This window comes from Spinacia oleracea, chromosome 1 (assembly GCF_020520425.1).
Source record: "Spinacia oleracea cultivar Varoflay chromosome 1, BTI_SOV_V1, whole genome shotgun sequence".
NCBI classification, from domain to species: domain Eukaryota; kingdom Viridiplantae; phylum Streptophyta; class Magnoliopsida; order Caryophyllales; family Amaranthaceae; genus Spinacia; species Spinacia oleracea.
Window position 1 is genome coordinate 115,756,780 of NC_079487.1, and position 24,420 is coordinate 115,781,199.

Genomic DNA, 24,420 nt, shown 5'->3' on the forward strand with positions numbered 1-24,420 from the left:
GTTCACTGGCATTCATATCTTATCAAGTTCCCACAGTTCTTTGAAAAATATACGGTTCATTTAGCTCTGGCAAAGATAAATAACTCCCCTTACAAATAATGACCTATTAGGCCATATTCGTTTCTACAGCGTTCTTTGGCCGTAATCCTAAAATATATATCCAGAGAACAGATATCAACAGATTAAGCAATGATTCTGTATTTTAGAATCACCAAAAGAATATTTACACAGCAGTGTTGCAAAAGAAATTAACACCTAATATCATTTACACAATTCAAACAAATACAACACTCCCTTATTTACTGTATGGGGCGCCTATCAGATAAAATTAAGATGTAAAATACTGTAAATCTGTAATCAATAAAAACTATGTACAAATTATACATGGGAGGTGAGATTAGGATAAATTACATCCAAACAACAGGTCTAATGTTGGATTTTGGAGTAAAGGTCTTCAAGAGCAGCATACAACGGCTCTGCAGCCTTCGGTCTATCCACTGTCCCAATCAAAATATCAGCTGCTGTGAGATAAGGGTCACCATAGAAGCGTAGATTTGTGTCTATCCTTGTTGAGACAACATTCCCTTCCAATGATACGCCCAAAAACGCCCCTGCAACATCCAATTTAAACCCCCATAAGCCATCACATTTTCATATTCTTGGTAAAATCATTGAATTGCTTACTCCATTAGGAGAACATAAAATCTGAAGGTTAAAAGACAGAAAAGATTCTCAAAGTTCCCTTTTTGGAAGTAGACTGGAACCAGCAAAACTCAGTTTTGACTATTAATATCAATTTTATTCAGCATAAATCAACTTTGATCAATATCAGTAAGAGGATAGGAAGAGAACAAGGCAGTCAAGTTCTATTTCACTATTTCGTGACCAAAAGAGAGAAAGAACTAGTGGAAGCATAATCAATATTGGTGATGACTTAGTATCTAAGTCTTCAACGAAGGTTCCCTAATGCATCATTGGATTAGTGTGCTCTATGCTTTTCAGTTTGAACCAATACTTAAATGTTTAATGAATCGGTACAGATCCATTAGAAAAAGCATACCTTTGCTACAACTATAGGAGTAGCACACACCAGATCCTCTATCCCCTGCTCGGAGGTCTGCTTCAAGCACTCTTCCAACAGGACCAGCTGCAGCACTACAACCAGCCCCAAGAGAAAAATGCATGCGACTACAGAATGTCTTTACAGCTTTGTAATCATGAAGCACAACTATGAAATCAGTTAGCTCACCCCCAATCTGTTGACCAAAATAAAAAGCATTATAAGATGATCACCACTGTATACAGCTAAGTGGAATGACAGTAAACATCATATATAAAATTATGATAAAAAAAAAAAAAAAATTACACTATAAGAGCATCAGAAAAAAGTTTAACCTCTTTCACACAAGAAATTATGGCAAGGCAAACAGTAAACATTATCCAACTCAAATGTCAAAATAAAAAATTTGGTACACAAGTTTAAAATAGACACCATATATAGCCACCAACTTGTGCAATTGATTTCTTACAAAGCAGCAGATGATGGGATTTGGGACTTCATTATTGGCAGCAAAAAAAATGTCAGTTTCCTTACTGATGTGAGCAGGTGGAGGTATTCTACAAGCAGCAAATCATGATTTTTCCAGTTGAGCAACATATTACGCGGAAGTAACATAATGACGTTACCCTATGCCTATGGCTAACACACAATCAGTTACATATTTGGTGGTCACAGGCTTGGGATAAACAGCTATGGGTTTCAAGATTTATGATCCTCAAATATACTCATCAGTTTCCCAAGCTTAAATTTAGAAGTTTAGTCCAGACTCCAGAGACTACATTAGTGACATGAAGAAAAACACACCAAAAAAGCCGTCCCTTATCATACATCATTCAGAACAAACTTATAGCTTAACTAGATTATATCCCGTGCACGCACGGTTATTCTGAAATTATTGTTTAACCATATTTTTAATAAATTGTTTCTCCCCAAAAACTCATGTGTAATCGACAAATCTTGAACATACTCATTTAATTATCTAATATAAATTTTTCTTCCTACTATACATTACATATTTTATATGCTTAATATGGGTAATTTGATCAAAATATTAAGAAAATATAATTTTCACTTATGATATACCGATTTGACTATAATATTTCCAAAATGATTTTTAACAAATTATTATTATGTGGTATCTATTATTTTCATATTTTATAATCCAATATTTCTTTTCCATATATAAACCATTTATAAGAAATGATAGTAAATAAATAAATAAGATATATTTTAGGAATACGTTTTTGGCAGGAAAAAATTGCACCGAAAAATGACATGTATATGACTACTATAGTGCTATTCATACTTAATATATCAATTATCCCTACCTGAACGCCCCATCCCAGGCCAACTGAAGCAATTGCAGATGGAGCAGACCATGTGCCATCCATTCTTCGAGCAACTACAAGACCAGTGCCCATCTTATAAGCAATTACAGCACCCGCTTTGGCAACAGTTAAAATTGCCAGGCCTTTAGCTCCTTTAAGAATTGCTGAAGGTATAGATCTCTCGGGATTCAATCTTGCAACCTGCGCAGCACGGCATGATTATTACAAAGTCAGACTATAACTGCAGTTTATTAAACACATATTAGTAAGGGAAAGGTGAAAACAGTGGTAAGAAGAAAGAACTTAAAAATAACACACTATTATTTACAGAAATGAACGAAGACATGGCAATGTAGCCCTGTTATGATCTAATATACAGTTACAAAATTATGGGGTTCGACAATAATGCACTTTGAAGAGAAAAATAAACGAATTATCTAAAAGCCTGGCATTCATAAGGTAATCACCCCCCCCCCCCAAACCTCACGCAAATTACTTAAAAGCCTGAAATTCATTAGGTAATCATCCCCCATCCCCCCCCCCCTCCTGGCGCACACCACACACAAAATAGAAACTAGACACCGTTCAAATTCCAGTACGCCAAATTTCCAGGTGAGGGTGAAATAATAATGACAACAAAAAAAGATGCCGGGACTAACTAATGTAGTGTTTGGCCAAGCTCTAGAAAGTATTCTCAACCTGAGAAGCTGAAATAAAGAAATAGAAACAATTTGCTAGAAGCCCAAATGGTCCAAAAATAGCTTATGGGAGGATTAAAAGGAGAAGCCCCAATTGACGCTTCTGAAAACTGTTTCTTGCGAAGCTAAAATATTCATTTAATGAAACATTTAACCGGAAAATAATACCCTCATGTTTTTAGAGAAAGGCTCGCATATCCTATCTAAAAAAGCCGTCTCCCTCCTTTCTCCCTCCTCACTTTTTTCTCTCAGTAGCCATTAATATATTCTCTTCATCTCTTCCATGGATCTTCAGTCTCCCCTGCCAGTGTATAAAAAGGCGCGCCTAGGCTCTAAGGCGCAAGGCGATTGGAGCCAGCGCCTTTTATTGTCTAGGCGAGGCGATTTCGATGAGGCGCACCTAAGGCGCACTTTGAGGCGCACCTATCAAGGCACACACCATTTTTTCACCTTTTTTTTGCTTTTTATTAGGGCGCCTCACTTCAATGAGGCGCACCGAGGCGCGGCGCTGGGAACTCCAAATCGCCTTGTTGCGCCTTGAGCCTTTTTATACATTGTCCCCTGCTTACCCCATCCACTTAAGCTCACGTCCTCTGACCTCCATAAAAAATTTGTAGATCTCATAAACTGACCTACATTAACAAATAACTCTTTCACATAACCCAGATTTTGTAGCAGGATTTTCTCAACTCTCATCAGACCCACAAAACTATTATAACTTCCCATTTTTTCTTTTATTTGCCAAAAAATATCAACCAAGTAAAAGTATTGGGGTTCAAAGTGCAATAGTGGGTTGGAGATGGATTTACAATTGTTTGGGAATTTGAAGTGGGTACTTTATTTTGTTTTTTTTTTTTTTTTTTTTTGACATAGGCTCATTTTGCATAAATAAAAAGTTATTACAGAACTACGAACTACATACTAAAACTACATTAAGACCTTTATAGGCCATTACATAACGTAAACCAACAAAATGTTCAAGATTGGACAAAGAAAGGGCAGCATTCTCTTCTTGTTTTGCATCATGATTGTTGGAAATGCCTTGAGTACACCAACACGATGATATCGTACCAAAGCACAATGTGGCTGAGTCTTCTTTATAGAAAATGGTTCCGATGAGAGGCCAATTACCACTAAGAGTCTCATGAAAGTACCTGTAGAACTTGGGAAACAAGGAAAGGAGCGAAAAAGAAACAATGTTACGGGGTAGGTTAATAGACCTTGTGTATTTCTCACAAGCGTCTAAACACAACTTGTTTAGCATGCTATAAAGAGCAGCGCTCGGATAATGATTTTTGAAAGCGCTAAGAACAACTCTCAACGCTAACCTAAAAGGAGAAATAACAAAAGTTACCCTCCACGACCACACGACAACCCAAACCCGAGGACACCGAACCTTCCCAATACTCATTACTCCTTCCCTAACCAAACAACTAAGACAAACAACCCCAAGCCCACAACCAAACCCCATTGAGATCACCTCTAGTTTTTCAACATCAGCCTTGGTGGAAGGGACACTCAGTTGTCCACACATTAACACCCCACACACAACAACTAACCCCCACATTTGAACTACCTTAAAGGGGTAAAACCATCTCCAAACTGAATATATGCTTAAGATACATCCAATTAACATCAAAAAACTCAATTGAACACCACACCCAACAACCTCATAGAAACAACTTACAAAATCTAGAAGAAAACAACTCATACTACCCAAAACAAAGAAATCACACGATACAATACTACCAAGTTAAAGTGAAGGAGGTACGGGCACACACACAATTGGCAAAATCAAACTCAATTCACTTAAACCCTAAAAACCTTTACCTTTACCGCCAAGGTCGGGTATTTCGACACTACAAGACGGCGACAATTACCTTTACCGTCAAGATCGGGGTGGTTCGACACTACAAGACGGCGGCGATTACCTTTACCGGCCAGATCGGGGTGGTCCGACACAAACAAGGCGGCGGCGATTAAAAGGGTTTGGGAAAAATAAGCCAAGAAACCCACAAAACAACCCAAAAACTACGAAAAGAACAACAATCCTAACCAACAATTCCAAATTCAACAGAAACCCTAACCCTAAAAAGACACCTTACCGACCATGGCGGCGCCGATTAGAGAAGGGTTGGAAGAGCCGCTCAAGATGAGTCCTTGACCCGTCCGATTAACCTCCTAGCACACACTTCAGAAGTTTTGCTTGGTAAATACTCCGGTGACCCGATCTATAAACACCACGAATTAATCTAGACTAGACCCGGCGAGAAGGGCGACGGCCTAAAAGGAGGTAGAAGCTACGGCTTGGCTCCTCTTGCACCTTCCCTACCGAGAGAACAAGGACGATCTACGGAAACTCTAACACCAGGGGCCGAACTACTAAGCTCGCCGGCGACCCGAGTTGAGCGGCGAACTCAGGCCGCCGACAAGCAAGTAGATCTAGGGTTTGAAGTTTTTGAGATTTTCTTAGAGAGAGGGGAGAGATTTTCTTAGAGAGAGAGATTTTTTTTACTACAAAGTTTGTTGTTGAAGAGGCATTAGGATATTATTGGATTAGTCATCTTGGATGATTTTAGCTTTTGAATTTGAAGGTTTGGACATTAAATTTGAATTGCATACTCACACACAGTTGAGAATTTGAGATTTTCCAGAACAACAAACAATTTCTAGGTTTATGCTTCACTTTTCACAAATATGTGGGTGTTACAATTTTTTATACTATAAATTACTCTTGGAAACATTGATGTCAGTATGTGTCAACAGCTAGTCATTTTTTCTTTCTTTTAGGGGGTCTTTTTAGATATAAAAAAAATTAATTTTATAGATCCTTCAATTAGTTGAGTGGGTTGTGTTATTTTTAGTCAATCCAGATTCAGAAACTCTATTTAACTAATGAGCCAAACAAGCTAAAATTATTTCTATTTCTCAGAATTAATTCTAATAATTGCCAAACACATCTACTTTTTGGAAATGTTTCTCTAGAAACTATTTCTGGAAAAGTAGTGCTAGGAAACCGAAGTTGTTTTCCAGAAGCTTGGCCAAACAGTGCCTAGGTCTCTGGAGGTCTGAATGAGTACAGCCTCACTCTAAACTCCAAAGTCCAAACCTCTTAAGACTAAATTAAGCACTCTCTCCATCCTTTAATCCTCGCCCCGCTTTCCTTATAAAGGCGTCCCTTAATACTCGCCATGATCTATAAATGGCATACTTTTACTAATATCAACCCCTCACTCCCCCTCAAAAGAGTTTGACACATTTCCCACTAACTATATTACAAAAATACCCCACTATCAACTACCACCTAATAAATTAATAAGTCAATTAAATTGCCTAAAAATCTGCGCCGGTCAAACCGGGGCGAGTATTAAGGGAAGGAGTGGGTAGTTGACAATATGATAAGTTGATAACCCTTTAACACTAGTTCAGATTAGCGTAACAATACGCCAGACTTTATGGTACCTCAGTATATACTTTCCAGCAACAAGAAGCCAGCCGTTCGCAAGGTCCTGTGAGAGCTAGTTTAAACTAAAACAAAACCCAACATTTCCCACACCAGTGTAACTGTATATATAGTTTATTCTGTAAATCTATACATCTATAGTATCAGCCAATAAATTTTTACATTACAATACATACATTGGTTATGCAGATCGATCATAGAATCTACTAAACTCATCAGGGAAAACGAAATATGAACATAAGAATGCATGCATAATTGTACCTGACTGTAGCTCCTTAGTGTGACAGATGCTTTGTAGATCTCATGCTCCATGGAAAGACCAACAGGAAGATTCAACCACCCTCTTGCACATGTCCAATCGGACACATCATGCTTTGCAACCTGCACAGCATTGCTGATGGTGTTCACTAGTACCCCTTGCAAAGGGTCCAGCCTGTCATAGCAGGGGTCACAAACTCTCTGTGGGTTCCGCTCCCTAAATTTAACAGGAAGCAAACACCTCCCCCTGGTGCATACCCGACAAAATATGCCTCCACAAAACCGACAGTGATGTCGTCCACGAGTAACTGCAGTGAATGGAGCAGTACACTGCATGCAGACTGAAGTATAGCTATCTGGCAGCCATTCTGGAGGTTCAGCTTCTAAAATATCTTTATAAACATTATAATTACACCCACTAGCCTCAAGAAGAGGTGGAGCACTGGGAATATAAACGGATGAATGCAAGACGGTATCACCATTCTTTCCAGATCCCAGGAAAGAAACATCAGAAGTGGGGAACTGTTGACCGTTAGTTTCAACCTTGTTCTGTCCAGTCACAATAGCAAATATCCCAGCCAACACATTTTTCAAGTTCACATCTGGAGTTCTATTTAGTTGTGAGAAATTTGGAGGCTCCTCACTTGAATCGTATCCCCCGTCATTATAATCTTCAAAATCACCAAGGTAAGGATATAAAGCACCTTTCACTAACTGAGATGCCGAAGGGCAGGTGTCAGTTTCTGACATAGTCCACGCAGAATCAACATAGTCATCGTCATCATCATAGTGAACTTTTTTCTCCTCCTTTCCCACGTTACTGAGTGAAGCGTAAGAAACACTTTTTCCAGACATAGTCATACACTATTCTACATAAGGATATTGACTAGAAAAGCAGCTTCTTTGTCCTACAACGCAAAGAGAAAAACCACAAGAACCATGAGAAAATCAAGTACACATCACGATATTCATGACAGACTTCCTTAAACTAAACTTACAAAACTATAAGAAAAAATAATGGAATAGGTGCAGGAACAATATGCAAGGACAAACAACACTCTATGTCAAGCTCCAAAAAGTGTTGCATACCACTTCATATTTTTCAATGTGTATAGACCAGGGAACAATGGACGAACCAGTTTCTCAAAACTATATGGACTAGAGAGTGACCTACTTGAGAATTTATCGCTGTAGTAGTAGATTAGCTACAAATGAGACTTCATTCTGTAAGAAATACTGCAGAAAGCCAAACTAATACCCTCAACCCAAAAAAGAAAAATATAATGTGCACGAGCAGCTATGATACTCAGATTTCATTCATTATCATTACCCCATTGCCTCAAAGAGGCTCCCGCAAGAAGCAGGGTAAGGGGGTATCGGGTGTACGCAACCTTACACCTGCAATTGCAGAGAGGTTGTTTCTAATTGACCCAAAAGCGATAACGGAATGACAACGGGACGACCATCCTTCATGGAACAGAAGCGAAGGTTTTAGAGCCATTTTGATTTAGTCCATTACATCCCACAACCAAAAGAACAAATGAATCTTTGGCTCCACCGGAAATGGACATCTATGATACTCAGATTAATAGTTATTTTTCATAAAAACGTTTACACATCAGGAAAAAAGGCTCAGCAAGACAAGATTACTCCAGACACTGCTCTCGAGTCTCAACTAAATGAGACAAGAGAGAATTACAAGCGAATGGAAACCGGATAAATGACTAGACTCCTTAATCAACTGTTCAGTTCTCAAAATAAAATCCATTCCATTTGACCTTTTCTCAACCTATCCTTACTCTGGAATTTTAGTATATCCTCCATTCCTCCCCCCACAGGTTTAAACCCTATTACTTAGCGGCAACGCAACCCATCAAGTCACAAATGCATAACATGGATTCAGCAAAAACAATATCTTTGAAAGTCTTTTGCCAAATTCAGGAAAAACATATTCACATGCTCTTCAATAACAATAGTACAATATTTTACATAAAAAAAAAGCAATTGATAAGAAACAATAGCAACAACTAATAGGTAGAAATTCATAATAGCTTTGAATTGCTCGGTGATCATCGCCAAATACAAATCATTACAATTAAAAAACAAATCATGCCAACTCCCTATATCGAATTCCAGTATTAGAAATCAATTCTAAGTTCACATAAATCAAATTCAATAATTTAGGATTGCGTATGAAAACAATAAAACATAAATCGAATTCAATTATGCATAAATTCTAACTACTCAAAAAAATTGGATTCTAAACAAAATTGTTACGAAGGCAGGTAAATTCTGGGAAATCCCCAATCATAGAATTTCACAAAAATCCACTAATTCGCACTGGAAACAACAGAATTTTGAAGTTCTCGATTTTTGTTAGTCGTCCGCCTTTTAACCTAATCCAATTGCAAGGGATTCCCTAGTTCATGAAAAATAATAAACACGGGAATAATCCGAAATTACTACTCACTTACCAAATTCAAGAGCTATTCTTCAGTGCAGGTGATTGTTAATTTCTTCAATTAGCAAACCTTAAACCCTAATTTGTAGTTAATTTCGCTAGATATTCGAATACGATAAGCTGATTGACGATGATGAGAATGAGATGAGAAGAGGATAAAGCTATGGTTGATTTGTTGCCGTTTTAAGAAAGAGGTACCGTAACTTGGTTGCCAAACACTCGTATTCTTTCGGGCCTAGGCCCAGGCTTCGTATTGTATAATTGTATAAATAGCGTTGTCAAAGAGTGATCCGACTCAAGAAATTGGCTGAAACTAATAGATATTCGAATCGAATATATCAGAGAAAGAGTGATCACAGAATCGACCAGAACGATTCGTTGTTGACTCGAAATCCGATATAACCGGTGAATTCAAGATGCGAACCCGAACCACTAGCGACCCAAGGAGACATGTAACCCGATTTGCATCTGATAACTTTTAATTGAACCATACCCACACCACACCCGATCCGATACCAATCTGAAAACCGATTTTACCCGATAAAAACAACAATGAACCCGACCCAATAAAGCCCGATAACCGATTTAACCCGACCAACATCGACCCGAAAACGAATTCAACTGAATTGTTGTCAATCCAACCCGATTTAATCTGATATCCAAAAATTACTCAACTCGAGTTAACTTAATAAACGAAAGTCACCCGAGATATAATATACCCAATTAAACCCGAATCCTATTCAATTTACTCGTTATTAATCTGCCTCAAGTTAAAACGAATTGAAGTATTTAACTATTAATTATGTAAATCTAATTCGATATATGAAAAATTATTCTATGTTATTTCTATATTAAAAAATTTGGAGACAGAGTAATAGAAGTCTTAAAAATATTTGTTTAGCATGAAATCTTAGAATAATAAATAAAGTGATCTGAATTTTATTGTGAAGTTGAGTATCATTCGGTTTATAGAATTAATACAAAATACAAGTTTAACTCGATCTAAACTTGAACTGCAAACTCGATCCTTAATTGACCCAAATCGAGATACGTCTGATTCAATCTTGACCCAAACCCGACACTCGTTAAAATTAGGATGACAGAAATAACATATATAATTTGGTGTTTATTAATTATTTTTACGCGTTTATTTCCACGAGAAAACAAATTATACAAATTTTAATATGATTTGATTGAACTTACATGCCATGATAAATGACGTATCGTGTATGTGTAGTTGATGAACTTAACAGATGTTTTTCATTCTATAGAATACAAGTATTTTGGTCAAATATTGAACTCAAGAAAAATCTAAAATTTTAATTATTCAATGTAACAATCGGGGCATCGACCGAGTCACACACTAGTTTTTAATCAAATTAATGTAATTTTTTTTCCAATATTGTGTGCGTATGACAATGCTACCTAAAGCATAACCGGTCTTACCTTACTACCTTGTTTACACTCATTTTATTATTACTTTTTGTTCGTTTTCTCGTTTGGAGGACTCCAAACATGCAAATAAATCGCCTATACCATATTGCAGATTTATCTGATTTATATGTTGCAGATCTATATGCTAAAGCGAAGTTTTTGGAATCGAACCTATGAATGCCACTAGTTTTAAAATCGGGGTAGTCACCGGCAATACATTTGACGGAAGTTAACAGAAGGTGGTGATTTCTTAAAAGTTAGAATTTAAGGTGGTTTTTTTTTAAAAAAAACATATAAGGTGGTTATTTCAAAAAGTTGAACTTTAAAAGGTGGTTTTATCCAAAAAAATCCATATTAAAATTAAAAACTACATATATAACAAAATTTTCCACAGATTTTCCTTGAAAAATATTAGCTGCAAATCAAATACAATCAAGCTCTTACACATGTCACAAACCCTACAAATAAAAAGGGGACAATAATAATGTATCTACAAACATCAAATTTCTCTTCATGACTTGAGATGTATCATGCAAAACAATGAATCATGCATGCATTGACAAAATAGCTACAAACTCCCAAGTGTTTTTTGCATGAGAGAGCCTACAAATTTAAAGGTGGGCCCAAATCTATAATAAATTATCAGGGGCCCAATTCAACGTTTATAATGTCATATAGTTTTCTGTCCAACACATCGGAACAGGCCTGGCCCATGGTTTTGTAGAAAGTCACGAGATCAGTGAGCTGCTCTACCGACATTTTCTCCATGATTTTCCTCGCTAGCCTTGTTTCTTGCTGCTGACTCACCACTGTGTTAGACTGCATCACCACAATTATTAAAGCATTTAGCCATTTAGTCACACTAAAGCATATAGTAGTAAGCAATTGGGTCGAAACTAGAGCCGGCAAACATGTCGTATTGTGTTCTTGTTTAATATAAACGGTTTAAAAACACTAACCGACCAATTTTATTATATGTGTTGTGTCGTATTGTCTCGAACATGATGAAACTCTTTGACACTAACATGTTTTTCTCTTATCTTGTTCTTGTTGTATCAAACTATCAAAATTGCCAATTCTAGTCAAAACTTTAAACGAGTTAACCTGGCCTATACAATGTACTACTCCATATTTTTAGGTAAATATTTTGTACAAAGTATATGCATATGTTATTTGAACATAGTCACAGATGCGAAATATTTATTCTACATTTTGAAACAGTTTATATGTTTGTCCGATCACTTCGTGTAATATTTTTTTTTATTTTTTATTGATAAATACGAGTTAGGTTGGTTTTACGTTAGGTATTGCTTAATTTTCAAATGATTAAATAAAATGCATAGTGATGCAATACCTCAAGAAAATCTGCTCCAACATCAAGCTCAAATTCTTTGGATGGTTTGATTCCATTTCTGGTAGAATAAACATGTTTGGCTAGTGAAAAACTCTTTACGATAAATCTCCTCTTCCTCTCCAATTTATGGTCCAACTTTAGCAACTCAGGTACATTTATTGAATTGTTACTAATCCTTTTTTGATATGCAATCGCTGCCTTTACAAACTCCTGTCAAATTATTTTAACAGAAGTTAATGGCTCTGATATCATGCTAAATTTAATTATATAACACCAAATTAAACTGGAGTTTTATGATGTCACCTGATAAACACAGGGGCAACCTGGATAATCAAAGTCGTTAGAGTCCGATGGCCTCATTCGTTCCGGATGAAACTGAAGGCCCATGATGAACTTTCCCTCCTCCGGGTCATAGGTATTCGGGTCATAAAATCCCTCGATCAACCCGTCTGGGGAGAATGCCATGGGTACAAAGCGTTGGGCTAATCGCTTGACCCCTTGATGATGGTAGCTATTCACAAGGATCTCCGAATTCTCTTGTGTTACCAAAGTTTCCTTAAACCAATTATGTAAAGGTGTACATTCTAGAACCCTAACTACATGCCTATGATCATCATAGTTGTCATAGTTAACGTGACCCACTCTTTGGTCTTCAGGTATCTTCCTCTCGAGCTCCTTCTCCACGTCTTGATAGAGGGTTCCACCACACGCTACATTAAGCACCTATATCATCATTTTAGAACAAAACGACTATATTAATAGAGGATACTAAAGTACACTCTTATCTGGTATACATGTAAGTAGACATAGTTATTGGACAGGTATCCCGATGGATTTAGGATTAGGGTTAATTTTATATGATTTTAATTGGATATAACTCTTATTGGACATTGCCAATATAAGGCCAAACTTATAACACAAGTAAAAGTTATGTATATAGTTTCATATTAACTTGTATATAGTTATGTATATAGCTTCGTATTAACTTGTATTCGCATAAGGTTCATTTTTTTTATTTTTCCTTGCTTGTTTATTGGCTTATCGACTATCGATTCGCTATTGACCGACACCGATCTTGACCCGACCCGCACAATAACCAGGTCTACATGTAAGTATAAACATGTGTGTATGTGTACCTGAGATCCACGACAAATGCCAAGGTAAGGGATGTGACGGTCAAGGCAAAGCTTGGCAAGGCTTAGTTCAATTGAGTCCTTTTCCTTGTCAATGGCAGTGTCGCTGGCGTGTGCACGCCGGATTTCCTCGAGATCTTCATGCGAAAGATCACCGGAGTTGAAGTCGGAGTCATAGAGGGAAGGATCAATGTCCTCGCCTTCACACAAGAGAACACCGTGGATGGGCTCAAAGCTGTGTATGAGCTTATGGATGCCTGAGACCCGGGGCACAATAATGGGTACTGCCCCATATTTCACTATTAGATCCAAGTGGTATTCACCTGAGACACAAGCCCACATAAAAGACTCGTTTGTCATTAGTACAAATGTACGTACTATGGAGTGCATGCTAAACACGTTGAAAATGCGAAAAAGCAGTGGGCCGGGTCAGTGGCGAATCCACCTTGGAGCACTCAACATGGAATTAGTCGGTTAATTAAGAAAAATGCTACATGTACACCCAGTGTACAAGATTCTCTTGTACAACGCCATTCATTTGTTGACATATTATCAAACCCACTAAAAAATGAGAATGAGAGACAATAAATATGTCATTTCAACCAATAAAAAAACATGGTGTATAAGATACCTTATACACTAGGTGTACATGTAGTAGGATCCGTTAAATAAAATTAAACGGTAGGCCGATAAAATATGTTACGTATCTTCTAATTCTAATTTTAAGTACCCCGCTAATTTTCACTCTAAAACACGAGTATCTTCTAATTCTAATTACGTATTTGCCAAATATGTTACGTATCAAAAAACACGAGTGATCCTTCAAAGCGAGATAAATCTCATTTGGCAATGAAAATTGTGTTACTTTCGGCGATTTTTCATTAATTTTTAACGACATTTATTTCTTAATAGACTGTCCCCTCCATAACTGAATACATTGGTTATTTCGGTTACTGATCAATAACATTAATTTAGTGTGATTAATGTGGAACGGCTCCAACTTTAAGATGTTATTCCAAAACATCTTCTAACCTTTATTAACTTGTCCTTTTAAAATAATACAAATCTTAAAAAATCACGAGTTCTCCTTCAAGTCTAGATAAACCCCACACCGTGCCCCAAACGGGACACTCTTGACTAGACCTGTCAAACGGGTCGGTCGGGTCGGGTTGTAAAAAATTACTTTCGGGTTCGGGTTGAATCGGGTCGGTCACTTTCGGGTTCGGGTTTACAAATGCTTGTTCAAGACCCAGAACTTTTGGGTTCGGGTCGACCCAACGGGTTGAGAGATTTTAAAACGCGCATTATATTTTCATTAATTTAGGTGATAAATATACAAAATATTGGCACAAATTAACAAATTTTCCTACGAAATTTTATATTTAGTCAAATTCAACGATAAAATGACGTATAATTCAAAGTAAAATCATATTACACACAACAATAGTAAAAACAAGTTGTCTATTATGCTTAAATTTTCTCATATTCTCATTTATTACTATAAATACAATGATTTTCAATCGGTCGGGTCCAAAACGGGTTCGGTCGGGTTTTGACCCATTCCTTTTCGGGTTGTTCGGGTTCGGATAAAATCGGGTTACGTGTCACAAAATCTTGTTCAGGACCCAGTATTTTCGGGTCGGATTCGGGTCGGTTTTCGGGTCGGGTCGATTTTTGACAGCTCTACTCTTGACTCTACCCATTAAAACCCAAACTATTCTCAATCTGGAAGAAGTAGTGCACCATAAATTTATTCTTATTTTCGGTCGTGAGACGGTGAGAGACTGGTAAACAATTTTAATCATTATGCCAAGATCTTGCCGTTCATTACGAAGTATATATAATTCATAGCAGTGCATATACTTGGATTCCTTAAAGGGGGCCCAAAATAAGGGTACTGCCACATATTTTCACTATATTTCATTCTCAATTATTTCTATTTTGTTGTTTTTGTTAATGCTAAAAAATTTCTAGCAACAACCAACAAGGCTACAAAGTCTACAACAGTAATTGATCAACCGTTTTCCATTTATTCTACTAAAAACATGCAACATTAAAGTTACCCCCCAACCCCAAAAAAAAACATAAATATAATTAAAGATGTGAATCATATATTGATATGATTGATCTATCTGCATGTATGTTATTGTTAATTGTTATGCAACATTTGAGTTTTGAAGGAAGGGGATGAGGGTTGGTTACCGACGAAATCGACGAATTTGTTCTTACGAACAGTGCGCCGAGAGACGATGAGAACTCTTGGTAGGATAGTAGAAAGATGTACAGCAGCGGCAGCCATGATATATATATATATATATATTTGTCTAGACAGACAAGATTAGCAGCTTAATTACGACGATCGACGACTCTAAGAAATGAGATTTAATTAATTAGTATTAGTGAATGCAAATGAATGGGAAATGGGTATCTTATTTATAATACGAAATCAGGGGAAAATGGGAAATCTGGAAACTTAAAGAAATGGAATCAAGGAGGGAGGGAGAAATAAAGGTGGTAGTTGCACTTAACTGTTTTCCTGAAAGTGAGATGTTGAGAAACAGAGAAAGAGGGATCCAGTCTCCACGGGCTCATGCGCCGCGTATGTTTTATGTTTAACTCAATTCCTTTTTAAATTCTACTTTAATCTATTGTTTGTATTGTTCTAATTAGATAATCGTGGTTTGGTTGGACATATGAAGTTACATTTTTAGACTTCCTCTATTAAAGGATAGAAAATTGTTTAAATAATAGGAAATCGATCAAATTTTATCTGTTATAGTCGATTTTATAGGTATAAAATATGACAGTTTTTTTATATCGATCACTAGCTCAACCTTTAATAATAAATGTTTAAAAATATTCGCATAATTGATACGAGAAAGTTAGTCATTGTTGTATTAGAATAAATGGTATCATTCTACTATATTGTACTCCATAATTGTGAGTGATGGATAGCTCAGTTGGTTAGAGCTTCCATCCAGGTTTCAGGTGATCCTGGGATCGATTCTCATACCCGCCCTCTGTGACTCATTTGCACCAAAAAAAATATTGTACTCCATAATTCCGTATTACACTACACCTCACCCTTGCGTACCATTTTAGCTGCTCCAACCACTAAAGAGGATAAGAGATAGATGCTTATTATAGAAATAAATGAAATCAAAAGTGTAGTTTGAACTATAATTAATTGCTAATTAAACAATAAAACAAGGGAAGGTGGGAATATAAGTGATTATCCAAGGGAGGGAATGTCTAGGACGGGTCAAAGCTGAGTATGATCTGATCTGGATCAGGTGACCGTGAGTGTGCTTAGCATTTACCACCTCATCACTCTTAGCGGTAGTCGCTAGCCTGGCAATTAAACAGGATTAGTCTAATGGGCATATTGGATAAGGTTTTAATTGGACATGGTTAATATACGGTCAAATTTATCGGGCAAGATTTTTATTGGACATGGTTAATATACGGTTAAACTTATATTTATGATATAAAAAATCATGCGTATAGCTTTATATTCACTTTTAATCTAGCTTGTACAAATGATTAATTTTTTATTCATTTTTTCTTGCTCGTTTATTGACCCGCCATTATACCGCAACCCGCTTTTAACGGCACATTATTCACCTGCTAAAAATGACTTTTTCATTATTTGAACCGCTTTTGACTTGTACCGATCCTGTTCCGACCTGTCCAATAACCAAGTCTAGTAGTCGCACCAAAGTCCGCTAACTTTCTTGATCTCATCTCGTTTCATTTTCCATATGTACGTAATTACCGCAATTTAGAAGGTGGACCATGTTACACATAGATCATGGTGCACCTTAAGAACACTAATATATAATGAAAAGAACACCTGGTTACGAGAAAAGAACATGAGTATTTTTTTATTTAGGTTTTTAATAAATAGTAAAATAATTTATTTATTTTATAACAAAAAAGTGAAATATTATATCGCATGTTCTTTCGCCGTAGTGTCATGTTCTTTTGCTTATGCACATATGTTCTTTTGGTGCACCATGCTCTATGTGCACCACATGCATGGTGCACCACAGTCCATAGTCCACGGATTGCCAAGGTCCAAGTACGTCACTTATTTTGTTCACAATTTAAACTCTAAATAAGAATGTTACGGTATTTAACGCATATATTTCGTATTAAATTATTTAAGAGTTGATTTATATAATGAGAATTTTGTGAAACATGCACTACTTTTAAGTTTGGTGGTTTTGTGAATTGATACATTTTAAAAACTTTTAAAATTTTACTACCTTATAATTTTGATTTGTTTGACTAACACTACCATTTTGACGTTTTCCGTTACTGTTTTCCGTTGTGTATTTCTTCTATTCTTTTAAATAGCTTAATTCCTTTGTCGTTTTGTTCATTTGCTATATTAAATAATCGTGGTAGTAGGGTTCAATGACAGAAAACATTAACGAAAAAGGTCAAAAGGTAGTGCTAGTCAAACAAATCAAACATATAAGGTAGTAAAATATAATTTTCTTTTTAAAATGTAGCAATTCATAAAACCACCAAACTTAAAGGTAGTGTTTCACCAAATATCCTTATATAATATAATAGAGATATGATTATTATTATATCGTTCAGTATCACTTGTAGTTTCGAAATTTGAATTTTATAATATTGAAAGCTAAAAAGGTAATTAATTTATAGTATCATGTTGATTTTAAAACCGACAACAACAACATGGAAAAATTAAGAAAGGGGCCTTCAATTTTTTAATTAAACGACATGGCTTTTGAAATTTTGTTTATTTTTTCGTGCGAATGAAAACACTTTTCTCACATCTAACAGGATCGCAAGCATACATTAATATGAGTTATAGGAGTTAAGTATATAACTTTGATGCGTGATTCCCGAGTATACGAATAAGGACCAATTCGGAGATATAACCCCAAGCGTGATTCATCTACTTAGGCCACGCGAGCACAGATCAAGATCTTCTTTCTCTCACACTTTCACAAGGAAGTGACGGATTTTGGAGTACTGTATATGGTTAATGATTTATTCAACTTGTGTTTAATCATATGGTCATCACGTCTATTTAGAACATTTATAATAACTTGATAACCAATCCTAGTAGAAATGGAAAAGCTAGTAATCTCAGTATACCTTAACTACTCTAAAATCCTATCCAACACCAAAGACCATCATAAGCCTTGGGTCATATTGATCATATTCAATACTCTATTGTGTGTGACCTTATAGGACCCGGTTATATTAGCAGTAGCCCAATATTAATTAGCCCGCAGATCATAATTGGGTTCTAGCGAAACATTATGAGTTTATGACCACCTAAATAACCGAATTATTAATCTATTATTAATCCTAATCTATATTCAGTGATTCACATCTTAATTAAAGGACATATTCCTTCAATTATGACAAACGATAATAGAAAGAAATTCAAACTTGAGATCTATCGTACACATACCCTATGTCTTAATCGTTATCCCAACCCCTCATTGTAGTTAACAAATTGTGCATGTACTGTACTTTGACAATCGGCAACTACATTAAACAACATTTTTTTGTGTGATCACCCTACATTAAAGAACTACTTAAAAAACATAACGCAAGCAAACTCACACGTCTATTCATACTACGTATATTTTTGTATACTTAAATAATACTTAATGCAAATTCACACTTCTAACTAAATAAATAATTAAATTAGAATGTGATAAACTAAAAAATGCGTTTATTTCCCCTTTTGTTTTGCACTCCCTCCTGTTTGATATATTTTTGGAATGGATTCTACCGACAAATTATGTTATTTGGTTCATTCGTGAATGGATTTTGTATATAGTTTTATGTTTATAAAATAAAAAAAATGTACTAATAACTAGTACTGAGTAATATATCATCATCAAGCCTGCAATTCTAGTAAATAACATAAAATTTATCAACAAAAAAAAAATTAAAACATGAAATTATAACTAGTACGTGTAATAAATCATCATCATGTCTGCAATTCAAGTAAATAACATAAAAATGCATAAAAATAATAATAATTAAAACATGAAATAAAGTTTCTACAGCTAGTTCAAGAAGAAACGTAATAGAAGGACGAAGGAAGGAGTAAGCTGCACATCAAGCCAGAGAATATGGACACCAGAGGTCATTCGGTTAAAAATCAACAGGAGTATATCACGCCGGATAAGATGGAAGGAAGTCGGTGATTGGTTGCCCAAATCGGAGGTCTCCGGCGATGACTACAAGGTCGAAAGTCGTTGATGATGATTAAAGAGTCGAAGGCCCTTGTGATGGTCGCCAATGATGGCTCCCGCATTGAAGGTCGCGCGGTGATGGCCATGGTCGAAGATGGTGGGCGGCTGCAGTTTCCTCTCTCTCTATGAGTTAGGGTTAGTAACCTTGGTGGAGTGGAATGTGAATTCTTACAGTGTGTTTGGTAAATCTAGTTTAATTCGGAAAGGTGTATAAAATTTTGGCCCAACAAACGCTGGTTGCAACAGCCTTGCGCGCGCTGAGTGTGTGCGCTGTGCTGGCGCTGGGCCTTGTGTCTTGCGTGTTGCTCGTTGCTCGTGGGTTAGCGCGTTAGGCGATGGCTTGTCGCTCGTTGCGCGCTGGCATGTCGCTCGTTGCGCGCTTCCAATTCGTTTTCCGATTCCGGTTATATTTTCGATTCGAATAATATTTACGTTTCCGATAATATTTACGATTTCGACAATATTCCGATTCTGACAACATTTCCGTTTCCGGTAATATTTCCGTTTCTGGCAATATTTCCGTTTCTAAAAATATTTTCTGATTTGAACCATATTTCTGTTTTCGGAACCATATTTCTGTTTCCGGTAATATGTTCGATTCCGGTAATATTTATAATTTCGATATTATTTCTGATACGAAGCATATTTCCGCTTCCGACAATATCTTCATTTAAGAAAAATATTCTCGTTTTGCCTTTTGATGATTTGTTTAGCTCCCACTGAAACCAACATCCATCATTACCAAATATCCATTTTTAGAGTGGTCACTGAATATACACTAGTGGAAAATTGTTCATTTGCCTCGCCATATTTGGGTCGCACATATAAACATGTGACGCAAATGTTAAATTTTATCCTAAAAACTTGTTATCGGCGTCGCAGTTTTAGTTTGATTGACGCAAATGAGTGTTTGTCTTGAAAAAAAATTGATTACAACTCCTTTGCGTCGCTGGTTTATAATACTGTGACGCAAGAGTTTCTGAAATTTAATTATTACCTTTTCCCTATTTATTAATTTGGTGCGACGCAGTCACCCATTGACCTACCTGCTCCTATTCCCTTTCTCTCTCATACATTTCCTACCTCCCCTGTACAACTCTTTCTCTCTCGTATTTTACGGATCTCCATTGTTGAAGCTCTAAATCTTCTCTGTCTCTCCTCCAGAATCAGTATCGAGCTTGCCCTTCAAAGTCTCCTCTCACCAAATCATCCCAATCTCTCAATTTTGTTTAAAATTCAAGCTTAGTGAATATGATAGAGGCAAAACCCTAGATTCCAGAGGCGCAACGAAGAGTTAATTCATCCAATAACACCTTGGGCGTCGTTTGGGTAGCTGATTCACTCTCCTCTTCTCGCTCTTTCTTTTGCACTGCTCCATTTTCTGATTTCGGCAGGTATTTTTTCCCTTTTCCCGTATAACTTGTTAAATTCACTTCAATATTCGTTAGTAATCGCACAACTTTATGTAGATTATGTAATTAAGATGCTTAATTTGAGTTTAATTTCAGTTAGTACAAGAATCTGATTATTCGCTATAGTTCGTCAGTATTTGAAGTGTTTTGCAATCGATTTAGAGTGTTTAGAATCTTAATCTTGGTTGGTATCTAGTGTTTTGCGATTGATGTCCATGTTTAATTAATTTGCTCTGAATTTTTTTAATATGAATTTAGGGTTTAGTTATGTTGGTTAGTTTGTGAATTCAAGTATTTTTTTTCAATTTTTTATATGAGTTTCGCTGTGCATTTGAGGATAAATTAAGTCATTGATTTGAATTTGATGATAAATTAAGTGTTGAATTGAATTTGATGTACTGTGACCTTTTTTTTATTGATGTTGAATTGCTAGATTTGTTAATTTTACATTTAATTAAAAGAAAATAATTACATATTCTAATTTTCTACTCTACAGATTTATCGTGCTCCTGAACTTTTATGACTTTGCAAATGTCACTGCAGTACTAGGGCTTTTGGAGGCGCCTGTGCCAACCACTTCTCCTTCTCTGCTGCTGCTATTCTCGGTAATTATCTACAAGTATTTTGTATCGATTTTTCTGTTGATTTACATTTCTATTGATTTCCTGGATTGTTTGTTAGCTTTGTTTTGATATGATTCTCAAAAGCTTGATCAGGATCTCGGATTCGATTTTTCTGATATGATAGGTTTCACATTGTTAAATACATTGTTGTTGGGTTTGTGTTAGTATTTTTCATGAGAAATTCTAGTTGCAATTAGTATAATCCTTTTTAATATGATTGGATTTTTCTGATAATCACTATTCATCTCTCCGGCCCAGGGCGGGCGCCCCTCCTGCACTGCCTCAGGGACGGGCGTGGTTGGTAGTTGTAGGCAAAAATGATCAACACGTCACTTGCGCTGACCTATCTCTACTTATTGATATACATTCTACTTTCATCTGGAGTTATACTTTACAATAAGGTAATCTTTCTCATTTCCATTTAGTTTTCAGGGAATAAGTATTACTTTCATTTGTTTCATTCTTACTTTATTATTGTTAACTTCTTTTCCAGCGAAGCAATGTTTTATTAGTAACTTATATTAAAAAGTCATTTGCGTCGCAGATTAGTTAACCTGCGACGCAAATGACCTTTTTTTTAACATGCCGAAAAGTCATTTGCGTCGCAGTTTAGCTAAACTGCGACGCAAATGACTTTTCGGAATGTTAAAAAAAAGGTCATTTGCGTCGCAGGTTAACTAATCTGCGACACAAATGACTTTTCGGCATGTTATGGACGAATTTCAAAATCTGTCTCTAAATTAGGACAAATTTCAAATTCCGTCTCAAAACTACAGACGGATTTTAAAATCCCTCCTTGATGTGTGTTTTAGCAATTCTAAAATTTAGAAACGTAAAGTCCACGAGCAATTTCTCCTAGACTCTTCGTAGAAAGTTAGATTTAAATTAGAGACGGAATTTTAAAATATGCCCCTAATGTGTTTTAGCAATTTCTCTAAATTAGAGACGAAATTTGAAATCCCTCCCAGAGACATAATTTCAAATCTGTCCCTAGTTTAGAGACAAATTTTCTAGATCCGTAATTAATATTTCTTTTAATTATTATCAATTTCACACATAGAAGTGTACAAGTTGTAGTTGGTGTAGTTGGTTGGAGTTTATCCTTATGACTTTCAGGTCACAAGTTCGATTCCCCTTATCCCTTCCCCCTTCAAAGATGGACCGGGTTGACCTAAGCGAGATTTCGAAATGGTAGTGGGACCGAGTTGAACCAAACATCTAACAATAGAAAGAAATTATTTTTACTTGCTAAATTTAGAGACGGATTCAAAATCCGTCTCTATAACGGATTCAGAAATCCGTCCCTAAATATTAAATACTGATTTTATGGAATCAGTCCCTAACTTGAATTAGCGACAAGGTTTTTAATAACGGATGTAATCCGTCCCTAGCTAAACACATATAGCGACGAATTTGATCAATTTAGAGACGGATTTGCCCCGTTGCTATATGATTTTTTTTTTTTTTAGTGTCATCATCATCATCATCATCCAAGGCACTACCACTACCACCATTGTTGGGATAATTAGGAAGCCCTCCATCAGTGGTAGAATTTTTATAGTCATCCGAACTGATATTATGCTCATCACTATGAGCATCATCATCCATTGGATCTAAATAGAGTCACTATTACCATCGTTAACCCAGACCTCCGAGGATAAAGTTAAAATCAATCGCCTAGTGCGATATCGCTTCTTCCTTGGCAACCCATTTATAAAGAGTGGATGATAGGAATGATTGATTTTCAAATTTATTTCATCTTGGCACAATCGAGCCATAGAAATACCAAACAAAACCCTAGCTTGCCAAGCTGACAGCTTACATAACTGTTATTCATGGCCAATTCGACCATATTATTACAAAAGACATACACACCTTCACATCTGAAGTGCACCCAAACAACTAATCGAGCACCCCCTCGATGTAATTTGACAAAATCAGCTAGCAGATGTGATCACTAAGATATTGTCTCTACTCAGAATCAGTTGGCATATGTTTTCACTAAGATATTGTCCAATAAGCAGCCATCAAGAATTTCTATCCAAGTTGGGGATGATCACTCACTCCTCACTCTCAACTTGAGGGGGAGTGTTGAAGGTAGCTACATGGTGAAAAGAAGGCCTTAAGCCGATCCTTGCCTCCCATCAAAAGTGAAAGCAAACAACAACAAAAGAATCAGTGACATCACTATCACATGATCCCAAATATTTCATTTCTTCGCGATTTTGTCTTTTCTCTAGGTAATTTCTAGGAAAGTGAACTAATGATTAACTATCCTTTCTTGTAAAAAAAATGGAGGCACTACAACCCTAAATAGCCCCACTATATAAAATAGTACTGTAAACATTTCAACATGAATGAGGATGAGAGAAATATTTGGTTGAAATAAATTCTTGCATTAACAGTTCATTGTTCAGGGGCGGAATTAGGGGGGGTAGCGGGGGCCATGCCCCCCCATGATATGTTCAAGTATTAAATATGTACTTTAAAAGCACATGTCTAGTATAGCTCAAGTGGTTAATTATTTTCTTTAAAAGATGAAGGTACAAGGAGGTACAAGGTTTGATTCTTATCTCCCTCAATTTTATACTTAATTTCCTTATTTTATTTTTGTTTTACAACGTTATAAAAATTCTATGTTAAAATTTGGCCCCCCTATGTATAATTTCTGGTTCCGCTACTGATATTGTTCTTTGTTCATTCACCGTTAATCATCAGTAATTCAATACTACGTGTCATTTCACAGGTTATAAGATTTTGTTTTTATGCAGTTTGGTTTGGTCCGATGTGACATATAACGTGATTTACTTACGTTTAAAACTTTAAAACAATGTCAAACTATACATTTTTGGTTTGGGTTACGTACCAAACTGCAGTACTGCACCAAATCGGACCGCAAACATCTCCAACCAGATAGCTTGGGAGTTAAAAATATATACTTCATT

At 36.2% G+C, this 24,420-nt stretch overlaps 2 protein-coding genes across 2 annotated transcripts; both read right to left on the reverse strand.

The window, feature by feature from the left end:
- Window positions 1-182: 182 nt before the first annotated feature.
- Window positions 183-9,481, reverse strand: LOC110801629 (uncharacterized). The gene is made up of 5 exons (XM_022006998.2): window positions 9,282-9,481; window positions 6,811-7,715; window positions 2,389-2,589; window positions 1,061-1,256; window positions 183-611 (listed from the first exon to the last, which is right to left on the reverse strand). Exons 2-5 carry the CDS (start codon window positions 7,666-7,668, stop codon window positions 427-429), a joined length of 1,440 nt encoding a protein of 479 aa, XP_021862690.1. The 5' UTR covers window positions 7,669-7,715; window positions 9,282-9,481; the 3' UTR covers window positions 183-426.
- A 1,597-nt stretch (window positions 9,482-11,078) lies between these two features.
- Window positions 11,079-15,876, reverse strand: LOC110801645 (putative glutamine amidotransferase GAT1_2.1). The gene is made up of 6 exons (XM_022007020.2): window positions 15,719-15,876; window positions 15,392-15,557; window positions 13,193-13,512; window positions 12,360-12,779; window positions 12,057-12,266; window positions 11,079-11,521 (listed from the first exon to the last, which is right to left on the reverse strand). Exons 2-6 carry the CDS (start codon window positions 15,486-15,488, stop codon window positions 11,345-11,347), a joined length of 1,224 nt encoding a protein of 407 aa, XP_021862712.2. The 5' UTR covers window positions 15,489-15,557; window positions 15,719-15,876; the 3' UTR covers window positions 11,079-11,344.
- Window positions 15,877-24,420: the final 8,544 nt, after the last annotated feature.

Coding starts and splice junctions, on each gene's coding strand:
- LOC110801629 (XM_022006998.2), bottom strand. CDS start 7,668: ATGACTATGTCTGGAAAAAGTGTTTCTTACGCTTCACTCAGTAACGTG. Junction 2,590..6,810: donor CACTAAGGAGCTACAGTCAG/GTACAATTATGC, acceptor CGTGCTGCGCAG/GTTGCAAGATTGAATCCCGA. Junction 1,257..2,388: donor GCCTGGGATGGGGCGTTCAG/GTAGGGATAATT, acceptor TTTGGTCAACAG/ATTGGGGGTGAGCTAACTGA.
- LOC110801645 (XM_022007020.2), bottom strand. CDS start 15,488: ATGGCTGCCGCTGCTGTACATCTTTCTACTATCCTACCAAGAGTTCTC. Junction 12,780..13,192: donor GCATTTGTCGTGGATCTCAG/GTACACATACAC, acceptor ATGATGATATAG/GTGCTTAATGTAGCGTGTGG. Junction 11,522..12,056: donor TTGGAGCAGATTTTCTTGAG/GTATTGCATCAC, acceptor GTGGTGATGCAG/TCTAACACAGTGGTGAGTCA.